The sequence below is a fragment of the Camarhynchus parvulus genome, chromosome 2, assembly GCF_901933205.1.
Source record: "Camarhynchus parvulus chromosome 2, STF_HiC, whole genome shotgun sequence".
Lineage (NCBI taxonomy): Eukaryota > Metazoa > Chordata > Aves > Passeriformes > Thraupidae > Camarhynchus > Camarhynchus parvulus.
Genome location: NC_044572.1, coordinates 42,953,662 through 42,979,440, shown reverse-complemented (window position 1 = coordinate 42,979,440; position 25,779 = coordinate 42,953,662). Strand labels below are relative to the sequence as shown.

The following is a 25,779-nucleotide window of genomic DNA, read 5'->3' as shown; positions in this document are numbered from 1 at the left end:
TAGGCCTTTGACTCCTTAACTTGCTCAAGATAGCTTTCTTTTTCCATGACATCTTATTCATCTCTAGTTATAACAATTCTTTATTGAATTTTGCTCTTCAACTGTTGATTAAGTTTTCTAAGGGGTATGGATTCATGGAGTTCCTTTCTGCAGGTGCTGAGAGATAATTTCTCAGGATTTTCTATTGACACTCAGCCAACATAGATCTAAATCAAAGCCAGCTAAAATCACAGTCAAACATTCCTTAACTAATTAAGCATAGTTCATTACAAAAGTTTTTAAAAATCACAAAACTCCTGGCTAACATATAACTTGCTGTCACTGTACGTATGTATACAGAACTGGAGTCTAACTTCAGATATGCTTTGAGGAGTAAGAAATAGTTTGGAAGGATTTTATGTTTGTTTGGGATTTTTTAAATATGAACTTTTATTTATAAATTATTTATAATGCCCTCTAATTTAATTTCTCTACTTTGTTAGCTTCTGTGCAGCAGGTGGTCCATTTTACAACTCATTGTGGAATTAATGTTAACAACACTATCTCAGCTCCACTCCATTGGCATCCTATGATAAATTTGCCATGGATTTTCTGAACTTTGCTGTGATGCTCTTGCCAGACCAGTGTGTGAATGTTTTTGGATTGTTTGTTTTAACCTATTCTTTTTGGAACTGAATCTCTATTCTTTTCAAGAGCAGCAAGTTCTGCACTGCCTTTTCCTTCAAAAGTTTGACTTGTCATTCAGGCAAATACTGTATTTATATTATAGATTTGTAAATACTGCTTGTTTAATCATAAGATAAATTTGTTTGCCTTGCTTCTATTTGAGAAACAGTTAGGTTACTTATGTTCTTTTTGCTACTATATTAAGTAGAAAGCTGCAGCAAGACCAGGGCCCGAAAAAATAAAACCTATTTAAACATGATTATTTTTACTAAATTTGAGTTGCTTTTCATTAAAAATGCCATATTTCTGGTCAGTGTGAATTCCAATAACAGACTGTGTTAATCCCACTTTTATCTTTATAAGTGTAGGTACAGCCAAGTCATTTATGTCATAATTTCCTCATTTTCTTTTTTTTTTTTTTTCTGTTAACAGTATAATTTACCCTCAGAATAAGAAAGGGGAACCAGAATATAATCCATGTGGTAAATACATGGTGAAGCTTCATATCAATGGTGTTCCTAGAAAGGTAAATTTTTTGGGGGGAACTTACTGCAAAAGTCATGTGTTTTAAAGGCTTGATCAGCTTCACTATGAAGTGCTTGCATAGCAAAAACTTTAGGCAGGTGTTTTTGTAAAGTAGTTTTTAATTGTTAAAACTTTTTGAGATTCATTTTTGGTTTTGAAGTATGCAACCACATACTTCTTCTGTCTATACTTCTGTACTTCTATAGACATTAATAAAAACAGCCTTACATTAAATTCATGTAAAAAATGCCTTATATTACTTAACAGAATTGTGAAAACCAAATAGGAAGAAAGCTCTGTATGCCCTATTTATGAATTAGGTGTGCACTCTTCCACTCCATCTTAGAAATAATTAAAAATTATAGAGGGGGATATCAGGAAGAGTGTAGATATGAAATGACCATAGAGGAATAACTTGACTGATAATTCAAGCAAAGCCTTGCTCGACTACAGATTTTTAGTAAGAAGAAGAAATGCCTGAAGATAAAACTTCACAAACTCACAAACAACTTCATTTTCTTTTCAGTGCAAAAAATAAGAAGATAAAATAATGTATTTCTCCACATTTTACTTAACTGTAGCACAGGTCATAGTGACTGATGAATGCTTATGAGAGTTCAGAAGTTGAGTGGTCATATTCATGGGGATGAGGAAGTAGGGAAAACTCCTCAAAGGCTCTTAATTGTTAAAATATAACCTCTGGGTAAGGAAGTCCTTGAGCTGCAAAATTCCGGAATCTGAATGTTCCAGGAAAGTATAATTTTTGTATCTGCCTTGCATTTAATATTCTTTCCAAAATATCTCCTAAGGGTTGCCTTTTGTTAGGATGAATGGCCTTTTGCTCTCGTATGAAAAGGTCTATTCATTCCTGCACAGATAAGATTTGACCAGAGAATGTGCTGTGTTGGTAGCCTGTATTTGTAATGGACCAGTGCCAACAGGAAACTGAAGCATCTATTCACAGAAACTGTTTCAGATTACTGCAAATATGCAGTAAGAATCTGTAGTGATGATGAATATATATAGTACCTAATTTAAAGAAGAAATGTTAATGCTGTCAGAGCTGCTGCTTTGAGGTGTTCTTCCTTTTCAGAGAGAAGAAACTTAAATCTGGAACTAGAGGCTATGAAAGTGATATGACACAATTTGTATCATTAAAGATAAATAAGTATTTATTTCTCTGCTGGCTACCAAGCGTCGTCCATGCTCTGATTCCTAATTAGATGAGGAATAATGTTAGACTTTTCTTTACTTTTTATGCTTGTAATTTCATGGAACCTTTCTGCAGGTGCCTTTTGCAGTAGCTATTGCACAATTTATAAGAGTGTACTGTCACCATCAGTCAAGGCAGACACTCACATGTCACCCAATTAGACCTGTGCAATCAAGAGCTGGCAGTGGAATTTCTTTTTGACTTGGGCAAACCACTGCAAGGTTAATAGAGGTGTCCAAATGTGAGAATAATGGTCAGGTCTGGCTGTCTCTGAAAAGCTTTGTATTAATGAGGATTTTGTTTGATTTTCTGATTACTTTCAAAAGACTTTATTAGATTGATGGTGATTTTTCATTCATTTCACACAGGTAATCATAGATGACCAGTTACCCGTTGATCATAGTGGGGAACTTCTCTGCTCTTATTCCAATAATAAGAATGAATTATGGGTGTCACTAATAGAAAAAGCTTACATGAAGGTCATGGGAGGATATGATTTTCCTGGATCAAATTCTGTAAGTATGAGATTATTTCTAAGCAGAAAAAAATCCACTTAAATAATAATGGGTAAAATAATTTCATTCTAGTGCAATCAAAGTGAGCAGCTTAGGTAGACAAGTATTTGGTTTGACATTTTCTTAAATTTTTTTTCTGTTTCTTTATTTCACAAATATTTTTAGCTGTACTTAATGAAATTATTCCATCAAAATAGAATGAGCGAGACATCTTGATGGTCAAAGTTAATCTTGGTTCTCAGACTTCAGTATTGATGCTTGTGGGTAGGAAGTGTTGATATAGAATTTAGATGGATGTGTTGCGTGAAGTCAATTCTCTTTGCCCATATCAATACTGCTGATCTTGGTTTCTAACTCTTTCAATAAATAGGGCAGTTCTCCCTCATTAGGTAATGGAGTCAGCTAGGAAAGAAACAGTCTAGACATTTAGAAGGTCTGTATAGAGGGAGCAACTGCTTTGATCTGTGCAGGTTTGTTTGTCACATTGTTCTACTCATCTCCATAAATATGCATTGGGTTTCTATAATGTTGTTACTAAAGAAACAGTCAACATACATCATACAAGTGACATGCAAGTTATTCTTTTGAGAGGAATGGTTTGCTGAAATGAGTAGCCCACATAATTTGTTACTTAGGAAGCCTTTCTGATTTTAACTTTATACTACTAAAATTTTAAAGATTTTGTTCATGGTGCTAATTGAAGTCTTGACAGTCACATTCTTGGTGGATATATTAGTAATCACCTCTTGAAAAATTGTTATGGAGACAAATGTGGCTTTGTGTAAGGGGTACGTGTAGCACATTTTTAAGTGTCAGGACACTTAAAAATGTTTGTTTTGAAGGACAAAAGCTGGTGAGAATAACATTGTTTTATTCCCATTGTCATCCTCTAACTTGCTATCTGGAAAAACAGCTTGACTGGTGACATTTAATCTCCACCCTTCCTAAGCCCTCCACTGTATTCCAGCTTCCTTCTGTAATCAGGGTTACTTACAATCAGACTGTCTTTTATTTGTAATTCCTCAAGTTCCCAGGCCCCTAGTGCTGGTTATTGACACTTCAAGCATTTACAGTCTCTGCTTTTGCTTTGAGGAGTACAAAGCAAAAGAATAGGAATTAAGCAATATTTCAAGGAGTTGGGAGATTAAAGCATCTTTTTATGGAAGTACATGTCAGTGTCAGCTTTACCAAAAAGAATAAAAAACCCAAACCCTGAGCTTTAGAAATAAAATAAATTATTTAAAATGCATATATAATAACAAGGTACCAAATAGTGCTTCTGAGATATGCTTTAAAAGTCTGTAAATCAATGAAATAAATAGAACACATCACACAGCTGAGCATGACTGATGATTCTGATATGCTTCCATTGCTCCGGAATTCCAGTTTATTTCATCAGTTCACTTTCCAGCTTTTTTTTTTTATGCTACTTGGAAATGTTGTCCTTGTCTAATCAAAGAATTTTTTGTTTGTTAGTCTTAATCTTGACCCTTTTGTGTGTAGAGCTGTATTGTAACTTATGTGCACTTGATTTCTTTCAAGGTGTTTTATAAGTTGTGTACAGATATCATATGTTTATATATGGATTATCTGTTCTGATTTCTTTTGAATACTTGCATTTCAGAATATTGATCTCCATGCACTGACAGGTTGGATACCTGAAAGAATTGCAATGCACTCTGACAATCAAGCCTTCAATAAAGACAACACTTTCAGAATGCTTTATCAGAGGTAGACATTTGTTCTTTCCTAAGTAATTAAAATGCATGCTGTGTAGTAGCTGTGTTACCACTGTAAAAGCTGTAGAGTCACCACAGATGCTTCAACAGCAAATTGTGCTTTATAAAACCTCCATGTGCTTTCTGGAAGAAGAAAAATGAGGTATTGGTGGCTTTGTTAAAACAGAAGATTAAAATACTGGGGAATTTTGTGTTGGAATTCTTCTTGTATATGTATGAATAAAAAAAAATAACCCTTTCCTTGATAAAGAAAACAGAATATAAAGTCAGAGAAGAGCAGTTTGGAACCAATATATCAGTTAGATTATAACTGGTACCAGTATATATTATAACTGGTAATTTAAGTGTTTAAAAAGAAGAAGGATATGTATTCTGTGTTTCCACACAGTTCCCCAGATTGTATCTGCTGTCCTCGGCAAGCAGGTAAGCAGATGTAATACAGTGTTTCTAATTGTATCACAAGGTTATGCCCCATCAGTAAATCTCCTGGAGGAGTAGCAAAAGTCTATCAAAACTGCAGTACTGCTTTTCAGACCTACCACAGCAGTTGCATTTTATGGTCTTAAGGGTCCAAAGTAAATGATTCTATTATTTTGCTTATGGTGAAAGATACAGCTTTAAATTATAAATGCCAGGTATACCAAGTACTTTGATTTCTTTCCAAATGGTTTTGTGCAGCCAGTGTCTTATGTATTTTATGCAGTAGAAGAGGGTTATTCTGTTGACTGAAATATCTGCATTCACAATAAAAAGAGTCTTTCTACAGAATTTTTTCAGTTGCTTAGGAGCTCTCAGAGCTGTCAACAATTTTTCAAATGTTCTGGTGTTGTAATTTGAAGGGGTGACTAAAGTTAGGATGGGATCTAGCCATTGGAATATTGCTATTGTTCACCTGGAAATGTGTTGATCCATGCAGTCCAGTGACCCTGTAATCTGTCTAGGGACACTGAGTATGTGCTTGGATTTTTAGCGTAGGCTGGAAACATGTTAGTGTATTTTCACAACAGTAATTATTCCAAAATTAACAATTGCTATTCACAACACTAAACTTGAGTACAAGCGCCTGCAAAAGTATAGAAGCATGAACTTCTCCTTCTTCAAAATCCTGGCGATGTGACAGACCTAATAATTTGCTATATGCAGTCATTGACTAAGTGGTGATGAAGTCACGTTTGTGCTCGGTTGTGGATCTGTGAAGAGTATCTTAAAAGTGACACAGCTTCAGCAACCACCTTCAGGTTGATAAATGCTGAATTTTGTTTATGAAAATATGAAATTATATTTAAATAATATTTTAATATGAAATTAATTAAATTAATAAATTTAATTTGAAAATAATTAATTTGATTTTTGAAAATATTAAATTTTAATTATATTAAAATAATATTTTAAATTTCATGTATACTTAATTGTGGAAGAAAAATAGTTCCACTTTCTCCAATTTTTTTCAGGAGTGATTTCTGTTGACAAAAACCCCTATATCCCAGTTTTTATAAAGTAGGGTCATGCTAATGGGCAGTGTACAAACATGTATTGCAGTGTCTGGCAAATGTTAGATTGCAACTTGTGGGATCTAATTAAGCTATTTTTTCACCTCTTTTTGAACAGATTTCACAAGGGAGATGTCCTTATCACAACAGCAACAGGGGTGATGTCTGAAGAGGAAGGAGAAAAGTGGGGTTTAGTTCCAACCCATGCATATGCAGTCTTGGATATAAGAGAATATAAGGTATCAAATGGAGCTGGAGGTGTCTTCAAACTCCTGTTTGAAACCTACACATGCTTCTAGCTTTACCCTAGATGAGTAGCTACTGGTTTTTTTGCTCTAATGGCTAATTTATTTTATTTTGTCTTGGATTTGGACTCCACTGGGAAATTTCAGAAAACTTAATGATTCTGTGTTTTTGTAATCCATATGAAAGCACTTTCAATATGTGAATATTACCGTGACAAGCTGAGTTGACAATTTTACTTTCTGTTTTTATTAGGGACTTCGATTTCTTCAGCTAAAAAATCCCTGGAGCCACTTACGTTGGAAGGGACGATACAGTGAAAATGACACACGAAACTGGACCCCAGACTTACAAAAATACTTGAACTTTGATCCCAGAACAGCTCAGAAAATAGACAATGGTAATCAAGTTTTAAAAGTCATTATTATCCATTTGTGGTGAATCCCTGCAGGAAGGTGGAAGGGAATGCTTAAGCACAAGGAGAGTAAAACAAATACTAGAAACTAAATAGTCCAAAAGTTTAGGAAGTATTTGTTTTTTTAAATCTGTTATTTCAGGTTTGTCTGGGGTTTAAGTAATCTAGACTGTTAAATGTATATCTCAAATGCGTTGACAAGAAGGTACCTCCTTGGTTAAGCAGCTTGACTGGTGACATTCAATCTCCACCTTTCCTGCAGGGTGCATAGAAGCATGAACTTCTCCTTCTTCAAAATCCTGGGGATGTGACAGACCTAATAATTTGCCGTGTCAGTTTGTGGGAGTTCAGTGCAGAAAGAACATTCTGACAATAAGCTGTGTAATGCTGCTTTTTAATACGTGAATGGACTTCCTGTGGGTTTTTTTACTCTCCAGCGTTTTCAAATATGTATCAACATGCTTACTCTAATCAGTATTTAAATCAGTCTTTCGGGTGCATCAGCTGCATTTTACTTTCAGAAAGATGTTTTTGCTTTTTACTGTGTCCTGGTTGCTGCCTGCAAATCTCTGAGGGAGCCTCTTTGTTGAGTGCCATTGTTTTTACAACACTATGCCTCCAAATCCATTAGATTATAGCATTTATTGATAAGCTTCATGCAAATGCCTGATGAAAACTTTTGATTCAAACATAAAAATAGCAGCCCTGGATTTGTGACAGTTATGAGATAATAGCTTATTATTTATTTACCAATTATTTTAGTAAGTAATTTGTAGCATCTAGTTGTTAAAATTTTATATGAAATTACCTTAGTAATTCTAATGGAGTTATTTCTTCTAATTGGATTTATACTTTGGCCTTCTTGTTTTTGTGTAGTTATTATTACTGGTTTTTAGTGCTGCAAGATCTGCAACTGCCTATGTCAGAGACATGATTTATAAGGCTGCTACCATTTTAAAAGTTCACTCCACTAGGAATTTGTTGGCTTGAAGGCATTGTTGTTGGATGGAGTTGCAATTAAGGGAGCTGTGGAGAACTAGAATAAATGCATGAGCATGCTGGAAAGATGAAGCAAATTTAGGGTGCAAAAACAAGTGACGTAGGTGTTGGATGAAGTACCTTAGAAATACATTTGAACATACTGGTTCAAATGTTGGTTGAATACTCAGTTGTGCTGGATGACTGCTGAAGCAGGTTGTTGAATTGCAGGAACCTGTTTGACTGTGTATTTTATTTTTTTGGCTTTAGAAACCCAGGAAAGGGGAAATCAGGTCAGAATCACCTAATGATGTCTCTTTCAAAATAGCAGATTTTCTCATACCTTCTGCTGAGTGCTTGAGAATGGAAAAGCATTCTGACAGCTTCAGAAAGTCCCTGATAATAAGCAGAGACTAACTTGTTTTTTCTTGCTTTAACTTGGTTTGGGGGGCAAGTTTAAATTTAGCAATTTAGGCAGTGCAGACATTACTACTACATTTTGCAGAAATGTGTCCTTATATAAGCTGTATCATTTGCAGAAAGAGACTTTAGAGAAACAAGTAAAACAAAGGTATCTGGTAAGAAAATAATAACAGCATTTCCTTTTCAGGCATTTTCTGGATTTCCTGGGAGGACCTGTGCCAGTACTATGATGTTATTTATTTGAGTTGGAACCCAAGTCTTTTTAAAGAATCTACATGTATTCACAGGTTGGTCCAAAAGATAAAATTTTTGTTTCAAAATCTTAGTAAGTGTTCTGTTGTGATGTTTCCTTCCTTCAATTCATCCAGGTTGTAGCTAGAGGCTTGAATTCCAACCCTGTTCTTTTGAGCCTGACTTTGCAGTTTCTCAGCCCAGGCTTTGTTTTTGACTAGCTCTGTAACATCAGTGGAGCTCAGTGACCCTTGTGGTGTTTCTGTGGAGCTACAGCTGTGTAACCAGATCCTGACCTCAGTCCCACATCTCCCGATCAGAATAAAAATCAGATTTTTGTGCAGTCCATATCTAAGCAGTGCCCAGACAGTGCTTAAGTGACCTAGTTATTATTTGGCATTATTTTTTTTGGCCACTTGCAAGTGAGCTGTGTGGCGTGTGTTGTCTTTGCAGGGTGTGTTCACTGACATCAGGGTAGTTTAACCAGTTCTGGGTTTTAGCAGTTGTAGTTATCATAAATAATCTTCCTCGCCTGCTGATTTGTTTTCTGAGTGTGACACCTGTCTCTTACCAAACACCCATTACATTCAGGGGGTTTGTCTCCCAGTTTGGGGATAAGTGTGTGTATATGTGTCTCCATTTTGGAAAGCAAGGGTTTCTATACTTTTCCACTCCACTAGATTGCACTTTGCCGCTGCTTCCACACTGTCCCTGCCTGTGTTAGCTCTGCACAAGCTCCTTCACCCACACTGTGACTGCTGAGCTTATCTGTAAAGGCTCCGTCCACCTTTGCACTCCAATTATTTCTAAAATACACTGTGGTGATGCAACAAGATGAGATAATATGTCTGCTGTGTCAGAGCTCACCTACTGGTCTGTCTGTCCTTACATTATCAGTGATTGTCTTCCCTCTCTGTAGGGAAAAGCCTTAGTACAGTGGCAGTTGCCATAAAATGGAAAGTAACAATGGTGATAATTTGAAACTTTTTTAATGCAGCCTTCCACACATGCTGTTCAGTTTTACAAGTGTGAGAGGGACAAGAAGACTTAGGAATTGCTGTGTACACTTCTGCTTCCAGTGTGCCACACTTTGCGTTCAGTCATCAGCACTTTTTATTTTTTCTCACTGTATTTTTCTTGTCTAGACACTTCACGGGGCAGCAGGCAGGTTCTGCAGTAGGGCACCTCAAAGATCTTTAACACTTCCTGCAGGGCACCCTTCCAAGCATGAAACAGGGCAAATTTTAAAATAAAATTACACCAGGAAAAAAATAAAAGGAGGAAAAAAAATTCAGCAAGCTTTTGAAACCAACCATAGCAGATAGATAGATAGATAGATAGATAGATAGATAGATTTCTACAGTTACAAAAGTGTAGGTGTTTTTTCATTTAATATTGGTGTGTGCAACCATGGCTATGGTTGTGTAGCCCAGGCTGCTTAAATGGTTCAGCTTTTTCTGTGCTTTGTGTGGTTGCAGTTACCAGCCAGGCTGTTTGTATTTAGCATTTTTTATTATCATACATGTATTGTGATGAACTCATTTATAAAACAAAGTTCTAAGATAATGCTTTTGATGTGACTGTGTTATGTAACCACTGCATAGATTCCAGTAGAAAACTAGGCTTTGGTAACTTGTTACTGATAATATCACACTCTGCATATGTGTAGGATTTGGAGTTCTTTTCAGAGCACAGATTAGTTCCTTACTGGTCTAATAAGGTGTCTGTATCACTTTCAGCACGTGGGATGCAAAGCAGGGCCCGGTGAAGGATGCCTACAGCCTGGCCAACAACCCTCAGTACAAGCTGGAGGTGCAGTGTCCACAGGGTGGTGCTGCTGTCTGGGTCCTGCTCAGCAGGCACATCACTGACAAGGTGCTGGCTCTGCACTGCAAGCTCTGCCACAGCTTCTGTAAATCTTTCTGTATGGCTTTCTCTTATTATTTCTCTTATTATTTCACAGACAGTATATTACTGCCTGTGTTCAGGTGTTGTATGCTTGTGTACATTTGGAATTTCTTAATTCAGCAGGTACATGTACCTCCAATTGAAACAGAGTAAAATTTGAGCTAAGTCATTCTATTCCACTGTAAATGTTCTGAAGTAACTGAATCCTGGGGCCTGAATAAGTTAAATTAGTGGATGTTTGTTTACTTCAGGCATTTGAAAAAGAATTCTCTTGGGTATCCCAATAAATACAAATATCACATCATATTGTGTGCTGATCAAAAAGGATGGATGGTAGAAGGTGTACTTGACTCTGATCAAGCATTCATGATGCTTCACAGAATATCACAATTCTGATTTGTGGTTTTTTTTTTATAGGATGACTTTGCACACAATCGGGAATTCATTACAATGGTTGTATACAAGACTGATGGCAAAAAAGTTTACTATCCAGGTTAGTATGCCTTAATTGTCAAGAAGCTGATGTTATAAATAAATGAAGAAGCACTCAGAGTTTTGTGGAGAGGAAAGGCCCTTTTTTCTTTAAAACTAGTTGCCTCATTAAGAGGTCAGTCTTCTGAAATCATTGTTTTGCTCCATTTGATCCTTCTTAAAGTCTACACTGAAGGAATAGGCCATTCTACACATGCTGTAAGCACTCTTAAGAGGTCTACATAGTCTTGCTGACACTTATTTTGATGCAACATTTTCTTTGTTTTTTCTGGTTATTTTTCAGTGCCAGTAGTTAATGCTTAGAGGGAACAGATGCTGTGTGTTAGTTTCTGTGATAGCCTAATTATTTCCTACATTTGTGAAATTATTTAAAGGTGTACAGCTTCCACAAAATGAAAATAATCAGGGTTAATTGTCCCATGGATTTGGCTTAGTAAATTACCTAAGCAAGCTTATGAAATATAGGTGAACACTTCAGCATATTTCCAAGTATCAGGCATGGAACGTTAAAAATGTTCAAATTTTATCAAAATCTCACTCTTGGTCATTATACGTCAGATTCTTTTCATCTTGAGGAGAAGTGGTTTGCTGTAGCTGTGAAGTAGCCAAGTATGCTTTATTTCAGGAGAGAGAGCAGATCTGAGACACAGGCTGAGACACAGGGTGTAAAGGTAATGCCCAGGTTGAATGGATAGACTGAAACTTTAAGGTAGAGCTAGTAAGTTCATCTTTTTATTTATTCTTTCTGTTAAGTTAGAGATTGCTAGAAATATTCCTTGGAATTATTCAGGGAAGGTGCATCCTAAAACAAGTGGTATTTGGCTGGTTGCTTTTACAGATAGGAACCTCTTTAGAACCAGGTTTGCATTCAGGTAGCTGTTCCTGCAACAACTCCCTCAGTAGATTTTAAAGCTTTTTTCATCCAAGAGTGGAATTTATGGGACTTTTTCTATTGGAATGGCTAATGAGCATTGCATTGTTTGCATCTGATCTTGTTCAGTGAACTCTGCTGACCAGTTCCCCCAGAATCCAAACTTCCCTGACAACCCAAGTCTTTCTGTGGAAAGATCTCTTGACACCTGACATCATCTGGTTTTGCAAGAGCTCCTCTGTGAGGAGAAGTAAACACCCAAGTTGCTTTTGGGGTTCCTGGTAGTTGGAGCAGTGCTTATTTTACATGTGTGTCTCACTGAAAATGTTCTTAAGTGAGCAAACCTAAACACAATTGTATAGTAGAGGGAATTCTTCAATTGCGCTTGAAAGAGACAGCCTAACAAGACCAGTACCAAAAACTGAACAATTTGTATGTTTTGTCTTGCTACACAAACTCTTAAAAACTTCTGATCTCACGAGCTCAAACTTGTTTAAAACCTTTTTCCATGGAAATAGATTGGTCAAGCTGCACTATTATTTTTAACCATCTGTTAAAATGAGATGAGAACAAAACAGCTTAATCCTTTGGCAGCAAGGCCGAGATTTCCCATTCCTAAGCTTCTTGTTGTTTTATATTAATCCTTTCCCCTCTCCCATGTTGCTTTGTGGAAGAAAATAAAAGGACCTGATCCTGGGCCTATTGAAGTAATTGGCTAGACTTGGTCCTGCTTCACTGAAATTAAAAGAAGTCTGGAAAGAACCAATTAGAGGCCAAATAACAAATTACACTGTCTAATTATGAAAGCAAACATTTGGGATCTTTCTAAGTACCACATGTGCATTGGTATTGGGATGCAGCTACATCTGTGTAATGATCACAGGGATTTGAAGAGAGAGGGACAGAAAGTGTGTGTGATTTTGTTAAAGGAATTAACATGTTTTGAAGTGTTGTTTACAAGGTGGCCAAAGTTCTGGCAGCTGGCATTCTGGAACTGTCCAGCCAATGGAGAAAGAGCAGACACTTCAGAGATTTTCAAAGAGTGCTTAAACATTCATTATCTTTCTCTTGAAATTTCAACATAATTACAGCAGTCTTCTTTGAGTAGTGGCATTGATGGGAGATGGATAAGCAGTCCTTGCACGTCTTGGGATTTAAGCTGTACTTTGAAGCATGGAATTTGTGTCTTGTCATGTGTGATGTACCTTTCCTGAAAACAGTAGTTGACTGTCCTTTCTATGGGTAAATCTTGAGGCTCTCATCTGTTCAGAGCACTTGGGTCTGTTCAGTCTAATCTTAGAAGTTTACCAAGCTAGGGGTTTTTTGGTCAGGAAAAAATGTTCATTCTTTCCTTTTTCAGCTGATCCTCCTCCTTATATTGATGGTATTCGGATCAACAGTCCTCATTATCTGACCAAGATAAAGCTGACCTCTCCAGGTTCCCATACATTCACCTTAGTGGTGTCCCAGTATGAGAAACAAAACACCATCCATTACACCATCAGGGTATGTGCTGTTGTTTCATAATGAATGTAAGCAATTAAACTGTGAAGTGTCCTTTGTTTTTAAATTTGATAGAAAGGATATTTTTGAATTAATATTGCTATCCTGGGGAGGGGAGCTGTGAGTGATGGAGCAGAACCACTGGATGACATGTTTGATAATGTTCTCCATTTGTAGTAACAAAATTTTAGTAACAAAATCAGCTGAAAAATAATCTTACTTTCCAGAGTAAAAAAGTATCTATGTGCAGGCAGATCATTGGCTCTCTATGTATTGAAAAGAAACCTATTTTAGATACTGGTTAAGATGTAAAGGTTTTTGACTTCTCTAGGTCTTGACTTAGGATTTGGGGTTTTTTCTTAACTGCTGAGTCATATAATGATCAATGCTAGGTTTTTTCAGTGAAAAAAGAGTAAAATGCAGATTGTTTCCATTTTGCTTGTTTTGTTGGTTGTTTTTTTTTTTGGTTGGGTTTTGTTTGGTTGGTTGGGTTTTTTTGGGGAGGATGGGGAGCAGGATTGTTAAGAAAATTAAGTCTTAGTCCCAGCACTATTCTGAATTTTGAGTTTGACACATGGTGATCTGGTATATTGTCAATCTGAGTTTGACAATTGGTAACACAGGCATGAAGTGAACAAGTATCTAAATGCTGCTTTCTTTTAATTTGTCATGATTACATTTGAAAAGTGCAAGAAGAATGTGTGACCTGCTGCTTCTTTTTACAACACAGGTGTATTCTGTGTGCAAGTTCACCTTTTCCAAGATTCCCACACCCTACACCATTTCCAAACGGGTAAAGAAACATTTTCTTTTATGCATCACTGGTTTGGCTTTTCCATATTTGAGATGTACAAAGTTTTAAAATATATTTTGATACTACTGCCCCACCTCAACCACAGAGTGTGTTGTTGCAGCTGTGCCATTGTAGATATGCTGCAAAGCCTTTGTAGAACAGACTGGCCTTTGGAACAACAACCCATACCCTAATAAGTCATCACTCTGGTGCAGAGTGAAAACCCCCCAGAAGCGTTGCTCATTTCCCCTTGGGAGAATTGTATTATTTTCTTGGAAAAACTCCTGGCATGATGGGACAAAATCAGCAATGCCAAACCAAAGGCACCAGTAGCAAGACCATAAGAAACAAACTTAGGATGGCAATATCACAACACATTACTTGTTCCTAAATTTTTCAAAGATACCTCAAGGGTCTGTAACAATTGGAATAAGCACTCCTGTTGCCAGACAGGATCAAGGAAGTATATCCATTGTACATTTCCTGAGAAAGTATATCCATTGTACATTCTCTGAGGGTATAGGAACAGGGGGGAGAGTGAAGAACTTGACTGAAACTAGGTCAAAAGCTCAGGCAGTTTTGGGGCCAGCTGCTGTTCATATTTCAGCTGTCAACATGAGCTGCAGTTACTCCTTTAGCTGAAGTATAAATATAGACAAGAGCTCACAGGATAAAGTAACTTGCATGTATTTTCATGTTTTAGCAGTTTGATCCTCAGGAAAGCATAAACCAGCAGCTTTACCTCTGTACCTACCACGCATACCCTGGGGAATCCTATTGTAGTCAGAAGTCTTGTGTTCAAACAGTAACTTGTTCAGGAAGAGAGAAACAAGGGAGTTTGAGCCACAGTGGAACAGTCCATTTGCTAGGACACTCATGCCTGAAGGCCAGGACTGCATTACTTTGTGTGCTCAGGGGGACATGCTGGCTTGCAGCTTGGCTCTCGAGTTCAGACAATGTTCCATACCCGCTGGTATTTCTGGAACAATCCCTTGAAGCCTGTTCTAGAGAATGGTGAGTGAATAGAGAGATTGCTGGGAACAGCAAGATGGTTTGTTTGGTTCTTCCAGAAACCATTGTCCTATATAGCTGTTAAAAACTGGCCTTACTTTGAGGAAGTGTTTTAAGAGGTCAAAAACATATTCAAGGTGAAAAGCCTGTTTGAGGAGGGCCATCCATTTTATGTTGTGATATGTTTGAAAAGAGAATTTAGTATGTAGAAAACTCCTGTTGATTATTTGAACATGTCTGTCTAGTATTCAAAAAAACAAAAAAGGTATGTTCTGTCTATCCAATGCCAGTTCTGTCTTTAGCATTGAATACAAAAAGTTAGTTACCTGTATTTAATGCCTGTTTGGTGATTGCTTAGCAATCATCACACTCAAAAGCAAGCAGAGAACTAAATGACAGTTTAGCAGTAAAAACAAGTTCTGTTAGATGTCCTATACTGGAATCAGGTGGTCACCTCTGGAGCTCACCAAGCCCTGATGTGATGCCTGGAATTAAGTGCAGCAGAAGTGGGAAAGGGCTAGAAAGCTCCACAGCACACAGCAGTTTTAGGTTCCTGGGTAGTAGCATGGTAAGAGGCAAAATTCCCCTTGCTTCTGTACTTACCATGTTTGAAGGGTTTGGGCACTGATTGGAGAAATTAAATGAAAAGGGAAAATGCTGCCCCTTCCTGCTTTGACAGAGACAGGAGAGAAGTAGCAGGAGAGATGGATCTCAGCTAAAAATCTGTGAGAATGCCTGGCATGCCTTACAAGTCTAACCTTTCAGTGTAATGAGTAGCAAAAGGAACTTGGAAACAGATGGGCTGCTTCTCAAAGTTTGAGCAGCATTTTTTCCCTTGAGTGTCTTTATCCTTGCAGAATCTGTCCTTGTGGTTATCTTGTCATTGCAGTGCTGGTTCTTAGAGTGCACAGAGGTGATGGACAGGGCTGGAGGCAGAAAGTTTTAAAAGCAAAGGTTACAACACTGTTGGTGTTGTACTGCCTGTATTGCTGCTGTTTCTCATTTAATCCAACAGAGGAGTGTCTGAGGACAAAAAAAACCCTGTGTAGTCTGGTAGGCATGGGATAGATGGGAATGTGGGTCTTCTGTTGGCTGCATTTTGTCACAGTCAGAAACAGTCACTCAGTGCTTGTTTAATGTAAGCTGGAAAAATACAGTACACATCTCAGGGATGGGATGTAAGGCTTTGATTGAGGGGGAGGGGGAGCTGCACGAGACTTCACGAATGCTTAACGTCACCCTTCACTTTAAAAATTAGGAGAGGTCACTGAAGTCAGTAACTTCTAACGTGAGAGGACCCTCTAGTCTTGTCTGTGTATATATATAAGCAATAGAAATCTTCAAGATCTGTTTTCTGTACTTTTGATTTCTTTCAGGTTAATGGACAGTGGAAAGGTCACAGTGCTGGAGGATGTGGAAACTTCAGAGACACCTACAAAAATAACCCCATTTATCAATTCCAGCTAGACAAGAATGGACCATTGCTCATTGAACTACGGGGACCGAGGTTTGTAGAAAATAATTGTGCATCAATACGTGAAAGCATTGCTTTCAAAGATAAAGCTTTGTCAGTATCCACTTGGGGAGGGTGGCAAGCTCATGGAAAATCCAGAAAACAAGGTGTGGGAGTTGACTGATTTAGTACTATTTGTTTCTCTTTACCATCAATAGTGTTTTAAATCTACACATTAACTACTGAGAGAAATCAGCAGCCTTCCTTTTTCTCTGTGTTTTGGGGTCTGAGCAGAGCTAGGGAAGAAGGTATAAAGGATTTCTTCTTAAAACTAATTATGATCATAATTCCTTTTATTTTGTAGTAGAGCTAATATGCAGGATACTAAACCCTTACAGCTCTCAGACACCTCTGAAAGTGCATTTACTCTGCAACTAGCAGGCCAGGAGAAGTGCTGGATGTCAATGTCCCATAAAGTAGACTTATGCAGGCCAAATTCCTTTGGCACAATGATTACCTCAAAATACCAGTTTTCAGTACTTCTGAATAGCAACATCTCCTGACCTGCAGTCAACTGTTTATCCTTTGTAAAGCTGTACAGTGGGCCCTACAACGTGGCAGAACTTTTCTATCTCTCCTCCCCTCTTTGAGGAAGCTCCTTCTCTCATGAAATGCAGATGAAGGCAGAGGTGTGGCTGCACAGTTCCATGAATTGAGCAGTTCTTTGTTTGCATTTTTTCCTGCACTTGCATATCATTTGGGTAGTTTGAAGGACAGAGGCAATGGTGCCTGTCACATGCATTAACAGGAGCAGACAAAGTGTCCTAAGTTGGATTGCAACATGAGAAATTCTGCTGAGATCACTGACACTGAGTCCTCCAATAGCAATCTGATCACACCCCAGGATCTCTGCCATGTGGCACAGGAGTGTGTCACAAGCTTAACTACTTGAATTCTGCTTGAGTGCACAGGCAGGCTTCTAGCAGGCATTTTCCCTGCAGTCCAGTTCTAAACCTGAACTGAGTTCTGTCTTCCTCCAAATACTACATTCATGTCATGGTAAATTTGACTTAACAGTTTTGCCACAAATGTGACAAAACTTCTAGATGTCTTTCAGTTATGCTGTATAGTTTTTAATAACTAGTCCTCTTCATGGTAATCCTGATGACCCAAGCATCTGAAGCAAGTCTGTCATGTCACTTGCAGGCAATACAGCGTTGGTTTTGAACTTGTCACCGTCTCAACAGTGGGAGATCCTGGTTCCTATGGCTTTCAGAAAAAAAGCAGTGGGGACTACAGGTAACACTTAATGAAGTCTGTACAGAGATTTGAAACATGCTTTAGATCCCATTTCTAACAGGTAGTTTTCTTTATCATAGGTGTGGATTTTGCTACTTGGAGGTGGAGAACACATTTGCTGGAGTTTACAACATTATCCCCACCACATTCCTGCCTCAACAAGAGGGGCCTTTCTTCTTAGATTTTAACAGTACTACTCCTCTTAAGGTGTCACAGCTGCAGTGAGGAGACAGAACTGTGCAGTGCTGTTTAAGGAGATGGTTTTGATCTGTCCTACAGCCTGAGAACAGGTGAAGAACCCTTATTACACCTGCACAAAAGATAATTACATCCTGAGTTATAGCCAAAAGCATGGAATGATGGATTGCCAGGTAACTGTGGCAGGCAGTTAGCTGTGGGTTTGCTGCTATGGTCCAGGAGTGAGCACTGTTCAACGGGCTTGGGAATAGGCTAAAATGCATATATTCAAATGAACCAGCAGAAGAAGAACTCAATTTATTGCAGTTTTTCCACACTTTGAATCAAAGTCTAGTGAGTTACAAGAAAAACTAATATTGAAATTCCCTCCTCCCCACATACAGGGTATAGGGGCTAAAGATTCTATTCTTAAATATAAACATATAAGAAAACAATATTCTTGTGTATTCTGCTTATTCAGTCTCAGGACCAAATAGCTTTTATTACATATTTGTGCTGCTATCTATGTTTCCAGCACTGAACTGGTTCTCCCATCTAAATGTAAATGTACTACTGCTGAGACAATAGTATTCCATGTGTCATCTTCTCTGGAATGTGTATATAGGAGTACAGGAAAAGGAAGGTTCCAGCTTTAGCTATTTCTAAAAGCAAAGCAATTGCTTTGCTCAAGTTATGTGTATCTTGAGAGCTGTTATTTCATATCTGTATGACTTTAGTACATAATACAGCAGGAGGTTCTGTGGCTTTCTTCCTGCCATCTGCCAGAGCTAGGATGATCCTGATGAGCAGGAAGGACAGGAGGTTATCCAGCAGTAGTGGCCAGGCAGTGCAGCACAGCCTTCCCTGAGCAGCTGTGAAAGGTTTTCATCTGAAGATCCCCTGTAAGATTCACTGTATCTACTGAGGGTAGTCTCAGTTTCTGATGCAGGGAGATGCAGAACTGCCCACCATCAGCAACTCAGCAAAGAAATATTTTATTTTCATCACTTTTGTAAGTATGCATCATGTAGGGAAGGGTCATTTAAACATCTCTCCCAATAGACCACAGCCGCAAGGAATGCACTTGCTGATTCAATTATGGACATCTTTGAAAAGATACTTCTTTCCTTTTAAGTTGAAACCAGTGAAGGAATTGAGCACAAGGTCAGAGTCATCAATAGAAGCAGGGTCAGAGTTCTTAAGAAAATAGTGGAGGTGGGATTAATGCAGAGCAAGTTATTTTTTCAGAAGACCTCCCACCACATGTTCTTCCTCTAGATCTGTATACATTGTATCTGAAGAGGATTCAAGACGAGAAGTTTTTTTTAAATACCAACTGCCTCACAGATCCTGAAATGGATTAAATTTTGTCATTTTTACAAAATTTACAATATTTCACAAGGAGGGAGAGGGTATTTTTAAAACAGCCATGGGAATCTTGCTGCCATTCACACTGGTTTAGCAGTTTTTCCAAGCAAAAAGGTAGCATTTAAATCTTGCTTTAGATTACAGGTGTCACTTGGCCATTGGAAAACTGAACACTTATTCTACAGTAGCACCAGAAATAGCTGTGGGCTAAAATTATTCCCACAGAAATCTGCTATTAGTCCTCTCCAGAAAGTAAAAAACCCTTTTGTTTCATTTCCTTCATCAGACAGCTGCTTAACAAGTGTCTGGCACTGAAAGGGCAGGGATAGCTCCTGCCTTGGAAAACACATGCCTTGCTGACTGCAGTTCTCACAGAGACCATCTGGGCTAGGGAATTTGTGACAAGTTTGTCACAGAGTGACTCACCTTCTTTTGCAGGGAAGTTTCTGATGGTTATTGCAATAAATCAACAGAAGGAACAGCATGGGCACAAGCTGAGAATAAAACAGATTAGGTTCTTTGTAGATATGCTTGGCTTTTGGAGTATGTGCCAAGCACTGCTTCACCCCTAGAATATTAAAGTTTTGTTCAACTCCCATTTTCCCTAGAGGTTTCTCTTAAGTTTTTAGCTGAGGCTAAACCAGAGTAGCAGTGGAGTCCTCCATGTATCTTACTACCTCTAAAGTTGGAGGTAGTGAGGAAGTCTCAACTGAGCATCTTTTTTGGCAGTACAAAAGGCAGATGCCAGAAGTGCAAGCTTTCAGCACCAAGTTCTTGCACACTCTCTGCTGTTTGAGATCAAGCTGGTAGACTTGCCTAGAGGAAAATCTGTTGTTGTTCTTCAGCAGTTGGTTTCTATCCGGCAGGAAGGAGGTTTTCTTTCTCTTTCTCCCTGAGCACAAGTTAGTGCCAAAGCTTATGCTGCATGAAATGAGAGCATAAGGCTCAGCTTCCGTACTGTGCAGAACTTAACTGAACTGAAAAGTAAGAAATGTACTCACTTTCCTAATGCCAGGCAAAGACATTAAGGCCAAAGGATCCTGTCCCCACCAGGATATGTCAATATTTCTTACACATTTGGGACAGTCAGTGGATTGGGCTCATCCCCATTAATGCACAGAACTTTAGTGTCAATCTTATATATATAAAGCAAAGTCTATTCAAATATTGCACCTGCATAGGGTACTAGAATGCCATCACTGTGCATTTCCCTTCAGATATAGGACAGAACACTCAGGTGAAGTATTTAAGAGGTACTACAAAATATCCATATAAATTGCAGCCTAGGGATTCTGGTTATGGCAAATTAATTTTGCAATAAAATTTTCTTGCCCTTTTTTCTTAATGTAAGCATTTAGGATTTGCTTTAGTATTTTCTGTCAAATATATACTCTCATATATTTTCCACAAGTAAGTCTGGAAAAATTATTGCAAAGTGAACTGATCCTTAGATTTTAACATGACCTCAGGACACTAAGTTAAGCTTTTCTTTCCCCTGTACTGTTTAGCATTTTTTGAGCCATGTGACAGAGAACATAGTTTGTCCTGTTTGTTTTGTTAGGCAGACACAGGTTAGCCCTTGGTTGATCCAATGCCTCAGTTCCCAAAGATTCAGTGAGACACAGTACCATGGATGAATGGTATCAACAGCTTCCATCCCAACTGCCCCTGACTGTGAGTCTGAGTTCAGTCCTAGTCTCCTGCTGCAAGCTTCATGTAACTATTTTGTACAGTTGTCATGCATTTAACCACACAATCTCTGCAGCCTTTGAACAGCTACCTATTTAGGGCTAAGTTTGTGTGTACATACAGTAGAGGTTTTCATCGCTTCATCTAAAAGGACACTGAAATTGTTAATACCAAAGAGAAGTAGAACTCCTAGGTTAACATTTCCTTTATACATTCTCATATCAGGGCAGATGAAGCAATCATGTATACTTTGATACACCAGAGGCTTATTTTTATACCCATGAAGGCAGCTACTATCATGTTACCCTTCAGAATCCATGAAGAGCTTAAGTAAAAAGTAACTGGAGAAAGCTTGTTCATTTGCTTGTACGCCATAGCAATGTATGTTCATTTAAGTCTGTCATATTTATAATTATGGCTTTTATGAAGTTTAAAATAAAATGAGTTTTCCATTAATTTGTTAGACACACAGTTGTGCCTGTTTGCTTGCACATTTGAAGGGTGATTTACCTGCCAAATCTGGGGCTCACCAAAGGAGGAAGGCTGCACCATGATCTTTCACCAACTCTTGCAGCAGGGTGATAGAAAAGGAAGGGCAGAGTGGGTTCCAAACCCTTTCAAACTTCCAGATCAGTGGTTTTACCCAGCTGGGAGCTGAACCCAATGAGGACATAGGCAAGGCAGCACACACACAGAATTAATTCATTGTGCCCAAGTGTGGGAAGTTTGGGTTTCCAGTTTGTACTGGCAAGATGAGAAGAAATTTTATAACAAGAGAGGTTAAAAAAAATAAAAGGAAAAAAAATCACCATCAAAACAACATTCAAAGAATCCAAGAACATGAAACAGGTGTTGACTGAGAGATCTGCAAAAGTGAGATTCAACCACAAAGACCTCTGCTAGTTTTCCAACTGAATGCAACACAGACAACAGCTCAGCTATGACAGTTTAAGTAAAAACACTTAATACAATGTGGCACTCCTGTACTGCTTTTCATATTTAATACTGTCTATCCCAGCTTTTTCCTAAGTAATGATCACATCAGAAGCTGGAACCACAGACTTCTTTCCTAAGCATTTTTTATGCTTGGAACTCTGGCAGTGAAAGATTTCAGTCTTAAGGTCTTCAGAAGATGTAAACATTTAAATGTCTAACACAGTTACAGCTTAACAGCTATAATGTGATGAATCTATTTTTCTATGAAAACAAGATTCTTTGCCTCCAATACGAATGGCTTTACAGCCAATTTCAGCAGCATTAAGTACAGAGGTCTTATGTAACAGAACACCTCCCTTGTCCTGCACACTAAGGAGGTTTTAGAGAGCCTGACTGGAGCTCTGGTCTTGTGGCACAGTTCAGAATAAACTGTGAGCCACGTATGCAGGGATTTGGGAAGCTAGAAAGAGGCACCAGTTGCCCACGTACCTCAATGGATTCTAATACCCGTGTGACCTCAGCCTGCAGTCTTCAGCTGGAAGTGGATATTTGGAGGCTGAACTTGCTGTGGGAGAAGACTGGTTCCTAGCACTTGAGATAAACTTCACTTGCACAGACTCAAAATGTGGAAAACAAAAATGTTTACTGTAGTGTGAAGAATTTTACATTAACTTTGAGAATAGATACACAAGCTGTGGCAGGGATGAAATACAACAGGACTGCAAAAACAGAATAGAAAATACTTTGGGCAATACTAAGATTCCCATCAAATCAACAATATAAACTGACATTTTAGAGAAAATGGTGCTTTCAGAAATGCTTAGTCACCAAAACTGAAGAGTCCTAGGGTTTTTACTACCACTTATTAGCATAATTATCAGACACTACTACTGCCTAACAGCTGCTGGCAAAACATGCCCCGTGCCCTTTCTAGTTTTATTGAACACTTTGTCTAGGGCATACTAAAATCCCAAGTCCCTTTAACAGTTATAAACCCCCACACAGTACAACCTACAGAGAAGCTTAAGAACACATTGTCAATCTACACTGGCAATTCCTTTTCTTCATGCATATTTCAAGGGCAAACTCCTTATCATACTCATCCTGAAAACATCTATGACTCCCATTTTTGAGGGGAAGAAAAAACAACCAAAAAACACTTAAAGTGCTGAAAAATAATTCTTCACTTCTCAGGGAAGCAGAAGGGCAAGGGGCCAATCAACTCTTTTTGGTCACTGGAATCACCTGCAGAGTCCAAGCCAGACTCAGGAAGGTGTCTAGAAAGGGCCTCCCACTGCTGGGCATTACCATCCCCTTCCTGTCATCCATCTGTTTTATAGGCTTTTAGAGGCATGACTCATTTTATTTTCTGTGAGCACCAAGGGAAGAGTGAAGGCTTTCAGACCCCCCACATGCAACAGCTTTCCTGTATACAAAATATTTCTACAGTTTCAGCATAATAAAGACCAATACAGATGTTTAAAGATTATGCCACTTGTACTCAAGAGACTGGTTGTATCTAAAGAGCATTTCATTCTACAAAACCGAAGCCAAACCACTCTCTGCAAAAGTCTGGCTTGAATTTCAGACCCCGACTGGCATGAATTTACACGGGAACATTACTAGTTATTGCTTCAGCCAGGCTGCTACAAAACAATTTACAAAGTCTGTGAAATATGAGCACAGCTTAAACACTTGATAACTCGTCCGGCCTACAAAGGATTTACTGAATAAAAACTTCAGCCCTCCACATCAATTAAACTTCTTAGTGCATTTTTAAATTCTCAGAGTAAACGCTTAAGATTTGGCATATATTATTGGCACAACGTTCTTCAAACACTTAGAAGTTCATGTATAAATATTTAGACTCCCATTATTCAGGATGGGGCACGAGAAGGCCTCAGCCAATCTGGGCAGCTTTCCTGCCCGCACAAATTCCCTCTTTGATTTTCATGCACTGCAGGGAGAGCTGCTTCATTCGGTTATCCAGAGCCAGCCCTTCCGAGGAGCTGCTCCTGTTCTTGTTCGCTCTGTCGCTTGTCTTGTTCTCAGCCCCTTCCGCCCTATCCCCTGCAAAGAAAGGATTAAACTGCACGTTAAACCCGGATTTCATTCTGCAAGTTAAGCGCTTCAAGCAGGTGCCTCTGCATCTTCCTTTGTCAAAGCACACAGAAATTACAGGAGCAGGAGCAAGATGCTGTAATAAGACCAAGTTGGCCTTCCAAGCCATGCTCATCTTGTGCACTGCATCAGCAAATTAGTGAGAACAGCCTTAAAATGGAGCAGACAAGGGCAGTGGTAATCCTCTAGTCTGAATTAGTCAGCCAGGGCTGGCAGAGCCTGCAACAAGCTCCTTCTGGCATGTTATTTTTTGTGGGGATTTTGCTTTGGCTTTTTTTCCCCTGGAAAGCAAGATTTTCAAAAAGCAGGATAGTAATTTAAATAAATGAACTCAGATTTTCCTCCAAATAAATGTACCATGAGAATCCCACTGATCACTTATTTAGTGAGAAATCTCAAACCCCTGCACTAAGGCAGAACTGGGGAACGTTCCCAGCCAGGAGAACAGTAATTAATACATTGCAGACATTGCTGTTAACTCTGAGACACAGGGCCTTCCCCAAAGAAGCAGCCAGCAGCCCTGAGCATTCTCTGGCATATGCCTAGGAGAGCTGGGAAGGTTTTCCTGCTCCCTTTATGAGGCTGAAGAGCACTGGCCCAGGGTGTATCCAGCTGTGCATACCTCTCTCAGCTTCACACTCGGGGGAGGAGGCCCCACTGCATTCACTCCGGGGGCCCAGGACAGGGAAGATCATCCCAAACTCAGAGAGGGAGACAGGGCTGGGCAGGTCCAGGCTTCCAGGTCGTGTGGCAGGAGGAAACTGAGTGGGCACCTCACAGGGACTCGTAGGACCAGAGCTGAAGCTGGACACTGACTGAGTTTCTGAATCTTCTTCGGACACAAAGCTGCTGCCGTTGTCATCCTCAAACACTTCTGAAGCCACTGCAATGTTCAAAGAATATTCCAGTCAGTAATTCAGCCTCCCCTCCTGCACCTTCCCAGGCAAAGGCAAATTTCAGGTTTGCATCTTCCATACACAGACACACTGCTAACCCATGGGCTGCCCCCTCTGGTTTTCTGTCCCTTGTGCAAAGCCTTAGCCAGGTTCTGCCCTGGGCAGCAGCACACCTGCCAGCCAGCCAGGCCATGCAAGGCCAGCACTGCAGTAGCTACTGCTCCTCATGCCAAGGAGCTCTTGGATTTTTACCAGCCCTGCTGGCCTTGTTCATTTGTGGTTTTCAGTAGACAACTTAGGTTAGAGCCTAATTCCCTGTGTCTGCCTCCCCAGCACTATCTTGATCCCTGTGCAGCCTCCTGGTTATTTAAGGTGCTAATTAGAAAGACACAGGTCCCAAGATTTCTTTTTGAATAAGGATCACCAAACAACACCAAAATAAATAAATTTTAAAAACCAAAACATATATTCTTTTCCCTGCTTGTGTTTGCTAAGATCTAAATTCTAATTAAAGCAAACCCACTCCAAACTCTGTCTGGGTTAAGCTGCAGGCTCCTTATGAACAGCCAGAGGAAAAAACCATTAAAGAAGGCTCCATTTTGTGCAACACAAGGGTGTAGATTTTGCTGAAATTCAACACACTTCAGAGGCTCATTGCAGGTTGGGGACCAAAGATTCCTGCACATAAGCAGTCCCACTGGGATCAGAAGGTTCTCTACACACATCAGCCTCTCCACCACACAAGAGTGTGCTGGAATCCCACTGGCCTGAAGAAGTCCCAGACACAGCAAGACATCCACAGTGACCTGAGGTTAGCTTCAATT

At 39.0% G+C, this 25,779-nt stretch overlaps 2 protein-coding genes across 3 annotated transcripts in view; one reads left to right on the top strand and one right to left on the bottom strand.

Annotated features, from left to right (window-relative positions):
• Positions 1–18,397, top strand: part of CAPN7 (calpain 7) — a 29,326-nt gene extending 10,929 nt beyond the window's left edge. For both annotated transcript variants that reach the window (XM_030966386.1, XM_030966392.1), the window contains 13 exons: positions 1,099–1,192; positions 2,773–2,919; positions 4,544–4,650; positions 6,267–6,387; positions 6,647–6,791; positions 8,395–8,494; positions 10,178–10,313; positions 10,764–10,839; positions 13,070–13,215; positions 13,943–14,005; positions 16,393–16,523; positions 17,676–17,768; positions 17,849–18,397. In XM_030966386.1, coding sequence (XP_030822246.1) covers positions 1,099–1,192; positions 2,773–2,919; positions 4,544–4,650; positions 6,267–6,387; positions 6,647–6,791; positions 8,395–8,494; positions 10,178–10,313; positions 10,764–10,839; positions 13,070–13,215; positions 13,943–14,005; positions 16,393–16,523; positions 17,676–17,768; positions 17,849–17,993 — 1,504 coding nt within the window. In that variant the 3' untranslated portion in view covers positions 17,994–18,397. The remainder of the gene's footprint in view (positions 1–1,098; positions 1,193–2,772; positions 2,920–4,543; positions 4,651–6,266; positions 6,388–6,646; positions 6,792–8,394; positions 8,495–10,177; positions 10,314–10,763; positions 10,840–13,069; positions 13,216–13,942; positions 14,006–16,392; positions 16,524–17,675; positions 17,769–17,848) is intronic.
• Positions 18,398–22,565: 4,168 nt separating this feature from the next.
• The window catches only part of SH3BP5 (SH3 domain binding protein 5), a 51,397-nt gene continuing 48,183 nt past the window's right edge, over positions 22,566–25,779 (bottom strand). Inside the window, exons 8-9 of the mRNA XM_030966403.1 lie at positions 24,682–24,942; positions 22,566–24,008 (exon numbers count right to left, since the gene is read on the bottom strand). Coding sequence (XP_030822263.1) covers positions 23,839–24,008; positions 24,682–24,942 — 431 coding nt within the window. The 3' untranslated portion in view covers positions 22,566–23,838. The remainder of the gene's footprint in view (positions 24,009–24,681; positions 24,943–25,779) is intronic.